We start from the raw sequence: 19173 nt of genomic DNA, 5'->3' as shown, positions 1-19173 counted from the left end.
TCTCTCTCAATATGTAAAATTCTTTCCTTTTCCTTTTAATATATTTTGCATTTCTTTTCCATATAGGAATAATTATTACTTGTTGTTGTATTACTTATTTTAATTAGAAATTATCAAACTTCATAAAATTATTCAACTTTCGAGAATAAAAAAATTAATTTAATTCATTATATATTTGAATATGTTTATTTTATTAAAATTAAAATAATTTTATAAATTATTAACTTAAAATAGTTAATATATAATTAAATAGTACACTTGTGAGAGCTAGTAATTGCTATTATTTGCCTACTCATCGTTATTATTTTGTTTTTTTCTACTAACAAACACAATCTCTTCATTTGTTCAGGTCAGTGTTAAGGAAACGTACATGTTTAAGAGATCATCCCTAAATTTTATTATTTGTATAAAAGAAAATTTTATTATGTTTTGAAACTAAATTATTATTTGGAAATTTTTGATGAACACATACAAATTGGAATTATTACTAATAAATGGTAATAATTGACAGCAATGAAGGATGGTTTTTTTGGTAGTTAATTCATAAGGGAAACCGGCGTTGAGTGGTGTGAATTTACTGCCGGTGTTGTTTGCTTGATAACTTTTTATGATGATCATCGTGTGTGTGTACCTCAAGCCTCTAACCTCCAATAGCTTTCTTCCATATCTGTTCCCGTTTTAATATTCTCTTTCGTTCCCACTTGTTTCATGTCCTCTGCGATCAGTCCCTTTCTCTCTCTGTCTCTCTCATTATTCCCTTCACTATATATTTGATTCTCTCACATACAATTCATTACTTGTCAATTGAGGATTCAATTTCAATTTCTGGGTATCACTTAATTTTCCTCAATTGTTTTCTTGATATCCTCTCCTCTATTTTAAAGTTTTAAAGGTCTTTGTTGTCTTTGGTTTCTTGATGGTTTGAGGAGATGGGTGTTTTCGTTGACCCGTCAAGAGGTTAAAATTTTATTGAAATTCGTGGTGGTGGTGGTGGCGGCCAAAAGAAAAGGAGAGAGAAAACATGAGGGATTTTGCTGGGGCTCCAGGGACTTTGACTGGACTTGCTTTGAGGCTTTCGCAGTGTGTTTTCGCAGCTGGCTCCATTGCTGCCATGACCACCACCACTAACTTCTTCAATTCCACTTCTTTCTGGTATTATATTATTCGCTCTTTCCTGCCCTATTCATATACTATTCTCTAAATTTAATTTTGAGCTGGTATTTGAGTTCTTTTCATTACATATAGGCTTTACTTAATTAGGATTGGAATTTACCATTTCAAAATTGAAATATTTCTAGACAATAAATAATTACATTAGAAGAACTTGATGATGATGCATTAACTTGACTCTCTTAATGATCTTTTTGTTGCTTATTGCCTGCAAGAAACTCATAACATTACCTCCTTTTCGTAAGAAATTTAGATTTATATATATATAGTAATACTAGCTATCAATTGGATATCAAACTGGCATCGAGTTCACAGCTACTCTGTTATGAATGGCTTCTGCTGGAGAGATAACCTCATTTTTTTTTTCTTTTTTTTTTGTTGAAAAGAGAGATAACCTCTTTACTTGTTTACCATCAACAAAATGAATGAATTGAATGCTCTATACAAGTAAAAAAGTCTCAAAACTTCGTTTGAAAATTCCGTGCTGGTGATGTGCTTTCCCTATAGAATAGTTCACTAAATCTATCATTGCCTCGGGAAATTGCTGAATCATTGAAACATGCCCAAGCTATATGATAATTTGCATTCTTGTTACTGGTGCTGTCTTTCTATAACCTTGTCACCTGTTGATGCTATTTTTTAAGTTCCCACAATAATTTGTCTCCAAGTATGTTCTACCAGTTGTTCAACCATATTTAGACCAATCTGTTGTGGTAATAATGAGCCTTAAGCCATGTATTATTATTTCTTAACTCTGTTGACTGTATTAACAGCATCTTTTGAGAGGAAAACGGTTAAACAGTATATTATGTATTTTTGGTTTGATATACTGATCATCACACAGTCGCAAAGTGCCTAAGTCATTGCCAATTACAAACGTTTTTTCCTTGTTCATGCAGCTACCTCATTGCTTCGATGGGTTTGCAAATCATCTGGAGCTTTGGACTAACACTATTGGATGCATATGCCTTGGTGAGAAAGAGGACCCTCCACAACACTGTCTTGCTCAGCCTTTTTGTCGTTGGAGACTGGGTTGTTCTCAACGGAACCTTTTAATTATTCTTGACTTGTATCACTAAATCCAAACTAGCTCTGTCTTCCTATGATTGTCATTTGACAGTGCCAATTTTTTTATATTTTGTATACAGGTGACCGCAATATTGTCTCTTGCAGCCGCTTCAGCTTCAGCAGGCATCACAGTGCTCTACTTTCATGACTTGGGGAGTTGTGGTTTTGTGAGGGAATGCCAGAAATACCAAATGTCAGTTGCCTTAGCCTTTTTTAGCTGGATAACAACTGCAATTTCATCTCTAATCATGCTTTGGCTATTCGCTGCAGGTTAGACAGTAGTGTATATTCATGACACTAAAAGCCATCTGTCTCGTAGAAATTTTGATCTTCTTAACAGTGTCAATACAAAAGAAAACAAGAAGAATATCATAATGATTTTCAAAACTTACTTTGATTTGCTTTATCAAGTGAAATCGCCACGCTGTGCTGCTCAAAAGATTTTGAGAGAGTCAGGGTGCCTGTTAAAAGCAACGCCTTAATGACAACAAAGAACTTTCTCCCCGTCTGTCTGCTCTCTCCTTCTCTATGACTTGGACTCCTGGCCTAGTTCACCTTTGAACAAAAAAAAAAAAAAAATCTAACAGAGAGAAAATTTCAATCGCCAAATCCCACCAAACTCCTTTTCATTTTTATAACTACCTGGTTGGAATCATGGGCAACCAGGTTTCTTTTGCTGTATTTTAATTCGTTGTGTGCAAGTGATTTTTGCCTTAAAACAAGTGCTACTGCATGGTTTTGTTATTCATAACTGAGAAAACTCCATAACGTGTTATGTATATAAAATACAAGAAGAAAACATATGGAATACAATTTCTTATTAAATAATCATACAGCCAGGAAATGCCGATTTCGACGTCGGAACACTGAGCAGCTAAACTCTTTGCAATATGCAAGACAAGACAAACTAGGCAAGACACTGGTTTAATATTTATGCAGAGATGGGAACCCATTCCAGCTGACTCACCAGTCATCACTAAACATACTATTCCCAAAATTCTCAGAATGGTGACACAAATAAATCGCTCTCTCTAAAAGTTTGTGGTGTTGAGTGGCATAACAAGGACAGCTGCGTTGTGCCATACATGGATGACATACTTTTTTTATCATAATATAAATATCATACTAACTCATGCACGTATAAATACAATAAATTTTGCGGGACAAATGGACTCTTTCCATTTGAAAGCACCCCAGATGAGAAATAAATATGAAATTGAACTTGAATTTTGGACGTGCTCATACTATCATTATTTTATACTTAATTTTTTTTAATTATTTATTCAACAAAACTCTAATATCTTATCAAATAATCAATTCAATTCAAGGATTTAAACTCTTAAATGTATTTTAATATATAATTTATATTATTCTTAAACATATTCATTTCTTAACACCCCCCACTTCAATTAAGTTTATGAGAATTTCTACGGTTAATGGAGCTGGGGGTTTATAGAAACTCTGGTATTTCCTTGCAAACCCTCTCACTCCCTAGTCCCTACCCTTCCTCTTGTCAAAATATTTGCCAAACAAAGTTTGGGGGTTGAGCCCCACCTTTCCCCGTCAAACCCCTCAAAACAAATATAGTTTTAGTGCAAGACCACACCCCTCGATGTGTGCTGAAGCCACCCTTCTAGTTTTTCTATATTATCTTCACAAATTCTTTCCCCATCTCCACCTCTAGTTAGAAGTTCCAATTCCGAATCAGGTTGAGGGAAGTTCATGTTAATTTATTAACGCTCAATCTTCTTTTAATAATCAAACAAAACCGAAGAGAAAAAGGAGATTTTTTTCAAAATAGATTGCATTGACATGTGCTTATTGGAAATCAGAAATCATACGACTACTAAAAACTGTTGGATTCATCTTGTTATCTATAAAAGTAAAACAGTGAGAACTGTCCTGCAAATTGAGCATGCCAGTTGCTTGCCTTGTCTTTTTCACTAACTTAACACTCAGTTTTGATGGGCCTGTTCATTTGAACTCTGCTCGGAAGGAGAAAGGCCCTCCAACTTTTCAGAACTGTTTCCGTTACAAGTCTACCTCACCAAAAACATATCTTACCGATCAGGAAACAAAGATGAGCGAGGAAACAATCAAATTATCTTGAAATTTGAGAAACAGTGACCAGCCTAACGTTTGGCAAATGATGGCCATGCATGGTTGACACGCACTAACAGGTTACCAAAACCACTTTGTTTTTTTCTCACATTTGGTGCTTGTGTTTCAGACATATGGCACCAACTATTTTCCCATAAATGTATAGGTTTTTGTCTAGTTTTCACTCCGTTTCGTCATTCTACTCAAGGTAGCACTCTTGATTCTTTTCTTGGTATGCTAATTTCCAACCTCTTCACCTTTTTGCAACTGTCTTCATAACATTTTTGGTTTTTGTTTTTATATCCATAAATATATAGGAGTTGCCAAAGTGGTGAGTCCTGCAGTAGAGCTGTTGTTGAACGTCTATAAGGAGCATCATCCTCCACTCTTAAATCATGCAATGCTGTGAGTTCAATTAATGCCGGAATTCGGACTTTTTTTCTCCAAGGGAGCCGAAGCAGGGGCGGACCTACATTATGCTTTGAAGCAGCTTGACACCCAAAGTTTTAAAATATTTTAATTTTAGTCCTTAGTTTTTTCATAATAATTATGCATTCAGCCCCTCCAAAAATAAAATATCTATCAAATTAAGAGACTGAAAAAAAGGAGTGTTCATAGCTGAGACCCTTGAGGCATTCAAATCTCCCATTTCAAAATTAAGAAAGAGGAACAAAAGAAAAAAAATTATAGCGGCTTTAACCATTACTATAAGAAAATATAACATATATGCTTGGGATTTCAACTTATGATTTAAACGAACGAGTTGAGTGGTTTTTAACATGGTACCAAACCAAACGATCAAGAGTTAATCCTTGAGATTTTCATTTTATAACTAAATTGAGTTTCAACACCTGAAAATGAGGGCTATAGAGGACCGGATTTGGTTTGATCACCCGATAGGTTTCTTATGTGTACCAAAACAACTACAATGCAAAGTAATTCGGCATGGATACACCTATGGTTATGATGTTAAAGTGGAATGTAGATGGTTATTCAAATAACAAGCTAGGACCCTCTAGAATTGATGGAATTTTAAGAGATCATGCTTGAGATACCTCTCCAACTTTTGTTGCGGCAATGGTCAACACCATCGCTGCTTTGACATTCGTAATTATTGCAATTGCACTCAGGTAAGTCGCAATATTAATTATCATTTAGAAAACTGAAAGCACGTAAATATAATCACTCTTGTAAGAAATTCAGCTAATTACTAAACTTAATTTAAGCAGATTGCAGGCAAGATCTTCGAAATCCTCGTGGGATAGTACTTGGGACTTTGATTTCCTTGGCTGGGGTAATGACTATGACATTAATTAGGGTTCCTGTCATGAAACATCCATGGCATCCTCTAATCCATATTCAATATATATTTTCCTCTGAACGAATATGGGATGTTTTATCCTTGATATGTAGCTAATTTTCCTTAAAATATAGGCTTTGACTTTGAAAAGGAATCCTGCACAACTTTCGTTGACCACATGGATGAGCTTTGTGGGGGCTGCACAATAGGCCGTCTTCACAGTGATTGTCCAACATAAGAGAGCTGCTTGGACAATCGGATTTGATATCGACTTCTGGTCTATTGTCTATTGCCAAGTACATCAGAGGTGGTCAACAGTGGTTACTTGGAATATTCCTAACAGGGTTCTTACTGTGGGTCATATACGGCAGAGAATAGTGGTCTATGGCTCAATAATCTTCGTTAAACTGGTGCACGGAAGAAAAAGGATCAGTTTTCGTGATCATGTTCAGTCCCCTTTCTACAATTTTGGTGTCCTACGAGTTCCTGACATGTAGTACATTATTTCTCATAAACCTAACCAGTACATGATGACCAACGTAGTTCTGAAGTTTCAGGTCTTAAAAATAAAATGGGCTAAGGAAAGCAGATTTAAATGAAGTACTGCATCGTATTTTGTGACTGAAAAGTTGACCTAAACGTTTGTGTGGCTTGAACAGCATACTGGGGGCTGCTGTTGTCATCATTGGCTTGTATTTGCTGTTATGGGGCAAAGAGGAAGATCAGCAAGTTCACAGAAAAGAACAAGAACAATCTTAGTTGGCTTATGATGAGCAAAAGGAACTTAGGATACAGATAGATAGGTAGTTCAACTGAAAGTAAAGTATCGCCAAGCTGAATTTATTCTCCAAATTATTCCTCTTGTGCAAGGACCGATGTGGTGCATACCCCCTTTCATATCAGAGAGTGTTGTCGTATAAAGAGAGATGCTTCAAGTGGAGGAACATGCTGGAAAAAAAAATTGACCGCATACATTCTTTTAAGATTTAAACGCAATGCACATTGAAAAAGAAATGTTACTGCATACGTGCTCTCTATGGACCTCTCCTACAGGTATAACAGAGGATCTGATAATAATATTGACAATATTCCCATGTTAAGATATGCTTAGCTTCTCCCCGCCTTTATGGACAAAAAATCAACTTGGATAATGAGCCTCAAAGAGTCGAGATCACACCTCCACATTAATTCCCACGCATAACAACAGAATCGTCAATGGAAGTTCCAAACTATAAAATAAATCAGTGTGCAAGTCGAGCTCCCAACAGAAAGCTCTCAATACCAATTCATTAATAGAAAGGCCTGTACAAAAAAATAGTAATAATAAAGTGCAATATATAACAAACCACTGTATCTTCCATGTTGATCATTTTCAAACATGTCAAATGCATCTCGAATTTTTAAGGCAGGAGTAATTTATGAAATCAAGATCTGGGACTCCAAGAAAGCTACTGAAATGTTACTGGAAAAATCCAAATGCTATCACACAATCACAGAGAGTAGAGATAAAATGATTTACTGGAGAAAATACTTGCAATCTAGCTACCTACCAAGCAATCTCCAGCACTAAACTTGCCAATAATTGAATTGTCAAAATCAGCTAAAGTGCAAAGCAAGTTATATTTACATGTTAAGAAAATTCTAGAAAATAGCATCTGAAAGTTATCAGGATTTTGACGAATAAAAAAGAATCATGCAGCAGGTGGCCTGAGCTCATGATCACGTGATGTATCACAAGCAGTTGGGGGTAAATAATGCCACATTGGCATCAGACCATAACCGGGAAAGACTGGTATCTTGTTGGCTGCAGCATGATAGGCTGCTGGATAGGTTGGCATGAACCCAGAAGTGGGAAGAGCCAAAGTTTTTAACTGTTGCTCCATCTTTTCTTTATCTGCCTTAAGCATCAGTTTTTCTTCACGGAGTTCAGTCTTTTCAGCCTGTTGCAGGAGCAGAAAATTAGAAAGCCCATTCTCAGAAAGCTGATAGGAAAATAAAATTCAGGTGTAATTTGAAGAAGATTCAAATGCATCAATCACCTTAAATATAAATTCAACTTAAAAACCAAGAATACAGGGACCAGGCATTAAGAATAAACAACTATAGTTAGTGGATGCCTCTTTTGGCAAGCTCTTCCTTTGTTAATAGATATATAATGATTAGTCATAGAGATAACATGGAAGCAGGAAATAAATATATCTCAATTACTTGGAATTAAAAGAATCAAAGAGGAAATTCAGCAAATAATACTGGGAATTAATAATATAAAAGTCCAAGATCATTCAGATTGGTGAACTATATTAGGATATTCGAATAAAGGGATCATATTCCCATGCAGCGCAGAAACTGCAGAAAGAATAACAGTTGTTGTAGTTAAATGTGTGTTGGAAATGACTACCTTCAGACTTCTGATTTCTTCTAGAAGTTTTTCATTAGTTTCTTTGAGCTCCTGAGCCTCATTTTTTAGCTGGTTCAGAACTCTAATAGCATCATCTAGTATGGCAGGTTTGTCAGTTTTGGCTGGTCTTCCAGGTTCCAAAACAGAGCTCAAATCTTGAAACCTGCAATCATGAGGGAAACTATTCTTCAAAATATTACTTGCTATTATTATCTTCATTCTACATAAGCTAGAAGAATTGTTGTGAAAACTCTGATGATAGCAATACATCAGCTGTATCCAATTCCACAAATTGGAAACATAAGATTCATCTTTCTTCTTCCTATTCAAATTTAAATATTCTGATACTATGCTAGTTTCAAATTTAGTTGCATTTTCTAATATAGTATCTTAAGATGCCAAATTCATAACTAGATAAATTCAAAGCATAGATATATATCTGATTGAAGATGCATGCCTGTCATTCAATCTCTCCCTCCGCAACTTCTCGCGGCAAGCTTTGGTCCCTGCTCTGCTACATAAATCACTTCGTTCCCTATATAACATTGGCATAATTGTGCTACATAAATCACTTCGTTCCCTATATAACATTGGCATAATTGTGCTTTAGAAAAAAATGAGTGTGCGCCGCGTGTGTCACAAGGAGGAAAAGAATAAGTAAAGCTAGGTGAACGCATTCTAATCACAAAACTACAGGCTTCACAAGGTTAAGAAGAAAAGGTTTGAGCAACCACAAATTGATATAAGCAAAAGTAAACCAGTGCCAAATTGTCCAGGCATCTTATTTTTTACACTTTTCAAATCTCAAAGCCTGAATCAGTTAGAAGTCAATTTTTAAAAAGATTTTTGCTGTAGATAATTAAGTTACAAGGCATATCGGATTTTACAAAAAGGGGATCATCATAGACACGAGAACAGTCTATTTACATTATTGAGATAGTTTAAGGAACTCCCTCAATGATATCAATGCGGCAGTCCAAGAAGAAAAAAAGAAGAAGCGCCAACTGTGTTCATTTCATTAGCTGAACTTGTCTAGCTATAACAGTTGCTTGTATGTCACATAAAAGGAGTATCTATTCAAGATGAGTTTGTTAAGCATAAATCAGTAAATAGTGAAACACATAAAGATGCTCTATGAACGATTCAAAAGCATTGCATTCAATTTCAAAGTTTTCAGCTTCGACAAACAAAACAATACCAAGTATGTTTGAAAATTCAAAAAAGCAAGAAAAAGAATACCTCTTCCGCGAGCATTCTTTGACTTGTGTAACAACACCAACACTAGATGAAAAATCAATATCCACAACACCACCACTGCTGCAAATACTGTAATAATAATAATAATAATAATAATAACAACAACAATACTAAAACCCAATAAAGTATCATCAGACGGCAGCTAATCATAAAATTCAAGCTACTACAGATCTCCTTTCTATAAAATTTTATACCTTAACTGCAAAATTCAAAAGAAATTATTAACTTTTTAGCACTGCCAAAATCCCTATGAGATTTATTCACATAATAAGAATAAGAACCACAAATACCTTTCTCTTTCTTTTTTTTTTTTTTTACATAAAATGCAAGCCCCAATCGGTTCTAATGATGATAAAGAAAAATCAATTACATAGAAAACAAAATTAAAATAAAAAAGTAAAAAATGAAGAAAATTAATGGAAGAAAAATACCTGTTGGTGAGAGAATCAGCGGGGCCCAATAAAATATCCAGATAATCCAAGTAACTATCGTCCCCCTCAATCTGATCTATTGCTTCCATCTTTCTCTCTTTTAATTTTTTATTGGATTTTGGATTTGACGATCAAAGAGAAGAAGAAGAAGAAGGGAGAAATTGTGAGTTTTTTTTATGTAAAAAGAAAAAATTGTACTCCTAGTCTATTAGAATTTGAGTAAATGATGTCGGGGACCTATGGTTAGTGAAAGCCCACTAGATTTATACCACGTGGATCAGTCATTATATGTTTGCGCGCCGCCGCGTTCTTTTTTGGACCACGGGAAAAATCTAATTAATTCATTTCTAAAAAATAAAAGTTAATAACCCTTCTTCGCACGCTCTTTTTTTCGTTTTTTACTTTCGTAATAAGTAAAAATATATATATATATATTTTTTAAAAAAATAATTTTTATTTAAAGATATATGAAAATAATTTTTGTAAAAGTAAATTATTTTTAACACTAACAAATTAATATAATATAAATTTATAAAAAAATTAAAATATTTTGAAATATGTTTTTAATATAAAAACAGACACATTTTCAAACCCTTAGGTGATTGTAAGATAGCACGTTTGGGCTTGTATCTCATTTGATTAAGCCCATTTCATAGCCAGCCATTCCTTTTACAGGTTAGCACTAATTATTTTCCACTCGCCAAAAACAGAAAAGACCAGCGAGAATACTCGCTGGAAAATACAAGCAAGCATCCATGGCGTTCAAAAGAATGATGAATATATTCATCATCTACTACTGTGTCTAGTCACCCTCTATCAGTTCATGATTCAATCCTGAGAGGCCCCAACAAGATATGAGGAGCAGCTTCTCATCTATTCATCCTATGGAACTACTACTGAAATCACCACTTGAAGCTGGCATGAAAAATGGAATCATGGCATGAAGCTGCTGAGTTTTTAAATCATACACTCCCCCCTTTGTCATTTATAAAAAAAGGAAAAAGAAATCACAGCTTAATGAATCGAAACTCCATTTCTAACAAAAATACAGTGTAAAGTCAATGAACAGCAGCAGAGTAGAAAAAGAAGAAGAAAACAGAAACGAAAACCAATTGCCCCGCCAAGCTTGAATTTATTAAGCTTGAGAAATAATTTACATTAATGTGTGCAATGTTATTTACCAACTAGAAATCCAAAAGGCAATTAAATGACATGAGCTTCATTTCTTAGCTTATCAATCAACTCATCTACAGAAGAAACAATGACCCCTGCTTTTCTCTTGGGAGGTGCCGTGACTTTAACAACCTGCAGGGGTAAATGGTTTATAAAATCTAAAAATATCAAATAATTTAAAATATATAAAAAATTAATTTAATTTAATTTTTTTTTACAAAATCTCTTTTCAACTGCAAAAACAGTGCCTAAATCAGACTTAACTTCCACGTTCAATTCTTTGTTGAGTGTACTTCTTGATGACCTTTGATTTCGCTTTCATGACGTTAGGCAGTGTTGCATGCATTATTGGTTGGTTCAGTCTCAAATCAGTACTGTGTTATTATATATATATATATATTCAATCTAAAAATATTAAATTTTAATAAAGAATTAATTTATCTTTAATGCTTATAAAATATTTAATTAATAAATCTAGAGTGAAAATGAAGTTCTTCAAATAAAAACTTTTACAAAAAAATTTATAAAAGTTATAATAATTATGAGATACCTATTATATCAAAGCATTGTTTCTAAATATTTATGATCAATATTTTATTAGGACTAAATATTAATTAGAATGGTTGAAATTAAGACATATTATGTTTTTTCTTTTATAAAAGAAAATAATTATTCTCATAAATTGAGATATGAGTTAATTTTAATATATTATATATTCAATCTAAAAATATTTAGTTTTAATAAAGAGTTAATTTATCTTTAATACTTATAAAATATTTAATTAATAAATCTAGAGTGAAAATAAAGTTCTTCAAATAAAAACTTTTGCAAAGAAAATTATAAAAGTTATAATAATTATGAGATATCTATTATATCAAAGCATTGTTTCTAAATATTTATGGTCAATATTTTATTAAGACTAGATATTAATTAAAGTTGTTGAAACTAATACATGTTATGTTCTTTTTTTATGAAAGAAAATAATTATTTTTATAAATTGAGGTATAAGGAATACTTAGAACTAATATTATGGTTTTTTTTATAAAAAAAAATAACTATTCTCATAAATTGAGGTATAAAGGATACTTATCTTTAATATGTAGATACTTGTAAGATAACATGTACACTGAACTGACATGAAAATTTTATATGAAAATATCACGTATATTTATTAGAAGGCTGACGTAACGGTTTTATAAATGATCTTTAAACTTGAAATTATTAAATTATTTTATATAAAGAATGTTATGTTTTAATTATATTACACGTTCTTCTAATGAAGAATAACAAACCAGTTAATATTAAACATAATATAAACTATATAAAAATATTTAAGTATTCAATTGAGTTAAAACACAAATCCATTACCGAAATGCATGGAGAAAAAAACTGAGATTCTTAAAGTTGATGCGTGCTGGCTCTAAAATGATAACATCATGGTGTGCAAATATGCAAGTTACTAGCACACGTCCTTATGCAAAAAAAAGAGGGTCAAAGCTGACAAACTCAAGAGCACCCAGCTGCTTGCTGCTAAATAAGATATGAAGATTTTTGTCCTTTTGATCTTATGAACAATCATTTAATGTTGAGTTATTGTAATTTATGTGAATGGTTTAGCATTTTCGTAATTAATCTAACTAGGAAATCATACCATTAGTCTTTTTTCTAGGGTTTTAAGCTGACCGATATACAATTTTCCCCTTGCTTCAGCAATATTCTTGGAAAGACCTTAATGAGTAAATATAAGCTCAGTCATATGAACAAGTGAAACCAATTGAGTGAACATGAACTCGCGTGATCACTGCAGGTAAGTCTAAACATAAAGTCACAAGATCACCATCCACTTCTCGTTCTACAGTAGCCACCTGTTTCTTCTTTGAAAAGCAAGATCTGGTAGATAACAACAGTAAGTCAAAGGAAAATGAACAAGAGAGAGAGAGAGAGAGAGAGAGAGTAACGAAAAGATAGTATAGGAGATTGATTGTGCGAATAATCCACAAACCAACAAGCAATGCATAAAATATGTAAGCCCCTCAATTATAGAAGACGAAATCCAAATTTATAAGCTAACAATTATGACCCCACCCTTACCACCTAAGCTTCAATAGGGGCTAAAAATATATGAAGCCTTGTGAAAAGAACAGGACAAAAAAGCCAAGAAACTGCTCACATGCACAAAAATTCCACAGAATTATTATTTTTTCTCTTCCAATCCAAGCAAGTTCACGTAGAACGAAATGAACATGATACAGAACTGAACAAGGAGGGTTGCAACAAGGAGGGTTGCATCAATTAAACTGAGCATGAAAAGGAATTTGAATCCTAACTGTTGGATTAACATTTTTTTTTCTTGATTTGTTTCTTCTAAATAAATAATCCATCGTCTACAAGATCAGCAAGTGTTGAGCTCAGGCATTTGTGAGTCTGTCAAACTGCTAGACTCATTATCTCCGGGTTCAGCTAAGCGTTGAGTTTAGACATATGAGCCTGACAAATCGTCAGACCCATTATCTCTGGGCTCAGCTAGGTGTTAAGCTCAAGTTTATATGGGTCTGACGAACCGTTAGATCCACCATCTTCGAGCTTTGCCAAGCGCTGAGCTTAGGCTTATGTGGGTCTGGCAAACCGTCAGACCTACAATTAGAGATGTTTTATCCTAAGAAATCAGAAATATTTTTTCGTGAGAAGACCTATATTTGGCTGATATATGTACCTTTTCTCCTTTCATGAAGAAGGAGACCTTAGAAGCTATATAAAAAAACTAATGTAACCTTTGTGGGTCAAGTTTGATTTTTTTTTAATACGAACGACAAAGTTATATTTTTAGGGTTTTTTTTTTAAAAAAAGAACTGTTTTCTCTCAAATATTTCTCAAATATTATATTGACTTAATCATCGAAAAGTTTTTAAATTCAAATAAGAGGACCTTGTACATGTATTAAACATAATTCATCAATCATTTAACCAAGAAAAAATAGATCAAATTATCAATTAACAATTAACAATCTTATCTCAACCTCGACTTAGTCTTCAAGCTCATAAAATAGAATCGGATTTCATCACTCACTAATGCCATCTGTATACATTAAATGTCAATGATCCTTACCTGTGATCTTAATTTACAGGAAACACATTTAACAGCAAAATGAAGCAAAGATAGTGGTCAAAAGGTTGAAGTCATAATACAATGATTTAGCAAGATATAATTTAGATTTTGGACAAATTAATTAATTTTAGATTAGGACAATTAATGCTTCAATAACCTAGCTTAAGGCACTATTTCAAGCAAGCAAACTACCTTGCCAATAGCTTGCAGAAAGCTTAATTAGAATCCTTAATTTCTTAGAATCTAGGAGCACAATGATCAACATAATTTACTAACTAACTGATCGCGAACTTCTCATATTGCAAGTTAGTGGTTTTGTATCAGATCTAAGATGACGCTTGTAATGTCAAAAGTGGAAATGGAAAAGGAGGGTAATAATTGGCGTTCTAAAAAATTTCTCTTGAGTTATAAATTAGTCCTATTAATTTAATAAATCTGATTAATTAATCCTTATTCTTTCTGAAAATATATATTCAGTCCTACATTTTGAGGAATTAGGAGGAGTTTGTTTAACATAAAAAAATATATTATTTTAATATATTTTTAAATATAAAATACTTTAAAAAACAACTATTACTCTATTTTTAAATTTAATTTAGTACTTTTTCTTTGGATTTGCGTTCTAATATCTGAAGCTAATGTTGAAGCTAGGCCCTTCTTTATGTATGATTTGGGCTCTAAGTCATTCTTGGATGTCAATCCCTGTATTGAAAATGGTCCTTGTAAATTTTAGTTGTTGAATTGAGCCAGATTTCTGGGCCTCCTCCTATCCAGGTGGATTTGATTCTGTTCTCATGGACTTTTCTCTTCTTCCAAACCAGTCTGCAACGGAAAAAAAGAAAAATCGGACTCGGTTCAAACGTTCAGAAAAGCCCATTAATTAAATTTCGGTCTAAGCAATTTCATTCTGTGTTTTGATACTTTGGTTGACTCTTTTTTGTTTTATGGTGATAGATGTAAGCAATGGCAATTTCATTTTCATTAGATTTCCCAACATCCCACGGGTTCCTCAAGCGTGTCACAGATATGCTATCTCTGCCCATACATGCAAGCACATGGCTTAGGAAAATTGAAGGCCACAGAATCATCAGATAGAAGAGCCGCAGTTGTTGTAATATCTATCAGGTCAGTGGTTGTGTCTGGTGATAATATAACCAGAGCAAAAGAAGAACTGAAGTTATGGGTTTTGTAGTTAGACTGTCAGAGGGATCGGGGACCAATATATGGCCCTGGTTATAGAATATTACGCACATTTCTGCAACTATCGAGACATGGATGATGTTTTTGATGTATACCTTGAATTTTCTGCATCTTCATTGTCCCTTTGGGTTGGACTCGTGGAAGCTCTGATTTTCCAACTCATAATCCATATGCATATCTCTATGCTCCAAGATCTTGCCTTCCTTATGTCTTATGAATACCAAGGCTGAAAAAAACCCAACATTAAATTGCTTGTTCAAACAAAGTATTAAATTGCTGTCTCATATTTCGAATCAAGAGTACAAATGTTATGTATCTTTAGTTTTGATGCACAGCTTCAAAATCCAGCTGTTCTTATCGTTTTGATTTAAGAAGAGTACTGCTAATCGTGCAGAAAGATTCTCCGCTACTTTCCAAAAATCCTCAACCACTAACTTCATGAATATATTAGTAAGATATTCCACACCGGGATTTTGGTGAAGAACATGATAAAACTAGTACATGCATTTTCGAATTTATACTTGGAAGTTTTATTCTTATTAGGAGATAGTTATTTGATTAGATCTTGCAGTTAGATGATGTTAAAAGGGAGGAACAAGTCTATAAGTCTAGTATGATTTGTAAGAGTATTAAATTCATCTTGATTATTCAGAATATATGAATGCATGAGCTGCTCTTCCAGAAAACATCTAGAAATACGCTGAACAAAGACTAGGGTCCGTACACTTATGCATTCAAATGTTCAACTAACCTCTCAACATTTAAAAAAAAAATCAATTCACCTCTATACTTGTTTAACGTTATTGGAAACATAAACGTTAATGGATGATTCCTACAGGTTGGAAGTAGGTGCTGTTGAGGAACAGCAAGAACAATGACCAAACACTGTACCTCCCTCCTCCACCAACATTAGAATTATAATAAATGACTCAAGAAGTAGGCGACTATTGACATAATTATCTCAATTGAAAAGGACTCTTCTCTTCCTCCTAAATCAGTGGAAGGGGACCTTAATTTTGCAATTCTATAATCCCTCTTTACTTGTTCTTTTGTGATTTTTTCCCTCCACCAGCACCAAGAGTCTGACCCCTCTATGATTATCTCAATTGAAGAAAACCCTCTCCAGCTAACTCCTAAATCAATGCAAGGGACCTCCCACCTCTCCCTTGCTTTTGTAGGTTCCTTTTCCTTTAAAATTATCGTGTGAGCTCTCCCTCGACTTCAGACAATCCATATTGCTACTATTCTCAGCTCAGATACTGTAATGTGAATCCCGTTCCAATGCTTAAAGCCAAGACCAGTAGCTCATATTCAAGCATGAAAAGCAACCAAAAAAAAAAAAAATTCTATGTTTATCAAGTATACTTATATATTTATCATGGCTGTTAAGCCCTTTAACTAAAACTGGCCGAAGGCAATTGCACTAACCCAAGAGTCGAATAAAATGAAAAATCGATATTTCAATTAAATACTTTTATGTCACAAATCCTATGCCCTTTAACATGTCTAAATCTAATTAAAATCCCTATACCCTTATAATGAAAAACAAAATACAAGGAAAAATAATCAATGGAAAATATTTTGGCTTTACGGCTCCAAATAAACAGGTAAGACTGAGCTTCTGGATCCTCTACCATGACCAAAAGAAAAGAAAGCTCTTCTGGCTCTACCACTACAACCTTCAACAGAGCTGACCTCAGTAACTTGCCTGCTCTGCTGCACTATCTCTTGAATTGATAAATAGAGCTGCCGATCTGCAGACGAGTCCATTGAAAAGGACCTCCTGATGGGTTGAATCAATCCGAATTGATCATCTTTGCCTCTTGTATCAATACATTCATCTCCCATGCTGGTAACCTTGTTAAGATTCCTTGCTTTCTTGTGGCCAACTCCCTGCTCTATCTTCCTTGGCGAAGGACTAATTGAGCGCGCTGATAACTCTCCTGAATTCAATCTTTCCTGTGCTGCAAGCAATGTTTGATCTGTAGAGTTGTGATTACTCAACTCAATGACAACATAATCTTCATCTCCACCCATGACACTTTCACTGTAAGGATTTGCATCATGGGGTGTAGAGCTTGGAGCAATAATATGATCAATTGGGAATCTTGTGGTGCTCGAAATGCTTGTTCTACAAAGTGGGCAATTAGCATTGCTTTGAAGCCAAACATCAATGCAGTCAATATGAAAAACATGGCTACAATTTGGTATCCTTCTTAGTTTCTCAGCTTCTTGAAACTCGTTCAAGCAAACTGCACATTCACAGAAGCTTCTTTCTCCAACGTTTCTAACGTTGTTGCCTTCTTTCTTGAACTTGAAAACTGGGATTGACCTTATCACTGACTCGTCAAGTCCACGAGACTCTATAGCAGAAGGAGAGTAAGCCATCAAAGGGTCTTCGTGATTTCTATTTCTTGATAGGGAGAATCGCCTTAGAAGATCGATGCGGTGCCAATTCAGACAGCATTTAATGACAAAGATGTAGTAGCTAACTAGCAATAAAGCTGTTGCCAAAATTCCTATTATGGCAATGGCAATAATTGGGAAACTTGTATCTGAAGACTGAGTACGAGGTCCAAATATTGATGAGCCACCAACTGGACTTGTCATTGGTGGAAGAGACTGAGAACCATAGCTTTTTCTTACAAGATCCATGAAATGGATTTGCTAAGCAGAAATGGCAAACCAACTGGCTCGTTTAGATCTTGAATATAATGCACAGAAACATGCAAATTAGTTATCGTATAAGAACAAGAATGAACCGACCTTAATTTATGAACTCGAAACCCGACGAAAATTCAAACCAAGGAAAGCCAAGGAAGAGAGAAAGCCAGCTTGTTACTATTGAGAAAGAAAGATCTGAAAAGGGACATTAATATGTGCGGGTCTCAGGAGAGATGCAAGTACGTGGAGAAGAGAGACAAGAGAGAGAAAATCAAGATGGTATAAATGAGGGGAGGTGCTATATGCGGACATGAAAGCCTTGAAAATCAATGAAATTTTGCCTGAAATTACTAAACTAAAATTTTATTTTAAGACAGAAGGTCTGAGCTAAGCATACGTAGTAGGTGGATTTCTCTCTGGTTCCCATTGGGGAGAGTCTCGATTATTGCACTATTGGTTTTTAGTAACCACAATGTATGGACCATGGAGGGCTAATTAATATATCTAATACTATAATATAAGATGATAGTGGAGATTTCATAGGCTGGGCGGCTGCCCACCATATAAAGATAGACTCTACATGTTCGTCCAAGTAAAACTGGCAAGGGACCCCCTCCTGATAACACCATTGGCACATTGTTTTCTTGGGATGAGACTCATGCCCATAGCTGATTTGAAGTCTCAACTTGCAGCTGAAATTGAATATACACCGCACCATTCGGCCACATCTGAATCTGTTCATGATCGTCAAGCGACTAAAACCTTGTTTTCACTTGTCGAATGTTACTATTAATTTCTTTCACAGGTGTCTTGTTATCTTGCAGCTCAAACTCTACTGTAATAATGGGGTGTTTACTATAAGTTTTTTTAAAATAATATATTTTTTTAAAAAAATGTTTTTGACATTAACATATTAATATTAAAACGGATTTAAAAATATTAAAAAATTAATTTAAAATAAAATATAAAATTTCATAAAAGTTGGGTTACACCACTGCCCCGAAGGGCCTCGAAGACGGCAGAAAAAGAAGAAGAAAGAAACTATCCTTGTTTTCATTTCTTTTTATCAACTGATTTCATTTTATTTATTTATTTATTCTTGTCGTCAACCGAGTGAAAGTTAATCCTTTCAAGATTTAGGAGACAATTTAACACGTATCATAAAATGGCACGATGACATCGTTTTAGGGAGCTGTTACGAGTGATTAATACTGTTGACGAGTCGTTGATTCACTGTAGATTAATTATTTATTGTCAGTTATGCAATTGATTAATTCCTATACTAATTAATTACTCTTCACTGTATT

At 34.1% G+C, this 19173-nt stretch overlaps 3 protein-coding genes and 1 pseudogene across 6 annotated transcripts; 2 read left to right on the top strand and 2 right to left on the bottom strand.

Annotated features, from left to right (window-relative positions):
• Window positions 1-447: 447 nt before the first annotated feature.
• LOC7498015 (CASP-like protein 5B3) lies at window positions 448-2629 on the top strand. Of its 2 annotated transcripts, XM_024610034.2 has the most exons (4): window positions 448-1152; window positions 2070-2202; window positions 2319-2431; window positions 2509-2629. In XM_024610034.2, exons 1-4 carry the CDS (start codon window positions 1022-1024, stop codon window positions 2531-2533), a joined length of 402 nt encoding a protein of 133 aa, XP_024465802.1. In that variant the 5' UTR covers window positions 448-1021; the 3' UTR covers window positions 2534-2629. The 2 variants fall into 2 exon arrangements, with proteins under 2 accessions (XP_024465802.1, XP_002315710.1); XM_002315674.4 differs by having other exon boundaries at window positions 454-1152; window positions 2319-2629.
• A 2566-nt stretch (window positions 2630-5195) lies between these two features.
• Window positions 5196-6445, top strand: LOC127905863 (WAT1-related protein At5g07050-like; annotated as a pseudogene).
• A 625-nt stretch (window positions 6446-7070) lies between these two features.
• Window positions 7071-9956, bottom strand: LOC7492418 (transcription factor bHLH104). 3 transcript variants are annotated; one of them, XM_052456839.1, is made up of 5 exons: window positions 9725-9956; window positions 9276-9362; window positions 8494-8616; window positions 8037-8199; window positions 7071-7578 (listed from the first exon to the last, which is right to left on the bottom strand). In XM_052456839.1, exons 1-5 carry the CDS (start codon window positions 9811-9813, stop codon window positions 7330-7332), a joined length of 711 nt encoding a protein of 236 aa, XP_052312799.1. In that variant the 5' UTR covers window positions 9814-9956; the 3' UTR covers window positions 7071-7329. The 3 variants fall into 3 exon arrangements, with proteins under 3 accessions (XP_052312799.1, XP_002314636.1, XP_052312800.1); XM_002314600.4 differs by having other exon boundaries at window positions 8494-8571; window positions 9725-9950; XM_052456840.1 differs by lacking the exon at window positions 9276-9362 and having other exon boundaries at window positions 8494-8571; window positions 9725-9954.
• A 6686-nt stretch (window positions 9957-16642) lies between these two features.
• LOC7456544 (RING-H2 finger protein ATL16) lies at window positions 16643-18341 on the bottom strand. The gene has a single exon (XM_002314599.4). The coding sequence runs from the start codon at window positions 17855-17857 to the stop codon at window positions 16790-16792; it is 1068 nt and encodes a 355-aa protein (XP_002314635.3). The 5' UTR covers window positions 17858-18341; the 3' UTR covers window positions 16643-16789.
• Window positions 18342-19173: the final 832 nt, after the last annotated feature.

Source organism: Populus trichocarpa, chromosome 10 (genome assembly GCF_000002775.5).
Source record: "Populus trichocarpa isolate Nisqually-1 chromosome 10, P.trichocarpa_v4.1, whole genome shotgun sequence".
Classification (NCBI taxonomy): Eukaryota; Viridiplantae; Streptophyta; class Magnoliopsida; order Malpighiales; family Salicaceae; genus Populus; species Populus trichocarpa.
Note: the sequence above shows the minus strand (reverse complement) of the source record. Positions and strands in the feature narration are given on the sequence as shown.

Excerpts from the sequence above, each read along its gene's own strand:
- LOC7498015 (XM_002315674.4), top strand. The coding sequence starts at position 1,022 with ATGAGGGATTTTGCTGGGGCTCCAGGGACTTTGACTGGACTTGCTTTG. Across the intron at positions 1,153-2,069 it reads TTCAATTCCACTTCTTTCTG|CTACCTCATTGCTTCGATGG; the intron begins GTATTATATTAT and ends TTGTTCATGCAG. Across the intron at positions 2,203-2,318 it reads TTTTTGTCGTTGGAGACTGG|GTGACCGCAATATTGTCTCT; the intron begins GTTGTTCTCAAC and ends TTTTGTATACAG.
- LOC7492418 (XM_052456839.1), bottom strand. The coding sequence starts at position 9,813 with ATGGAAGCAATAGATCAGATTGAGGGGGACGATAGTTACTTGGATTAT. Across the intron at positions 9,363-9,724 it reads GCTGATTCTCTCACCAACAG|TATTTGCAGCAGTGGTGGTG; the intron begins GTATTTTTCTTC and ends TTATTATTACAG. Across the intron at positions 8,200-8,493 it reads AGGGAGAGATTGAATGACAG|GTTTCAAGATTTGAGCTCTG; the intron begins GCATGCATCTTC and ends TCATGATTGCAG.
- LOC7456544 (XM_002314599.4), bottom strand. The coding sequence starts at position 17,857 with ATGGATCTTGTAAGAAAAAGCTATGGTTCTCAGTCTCTTCCACCAATG.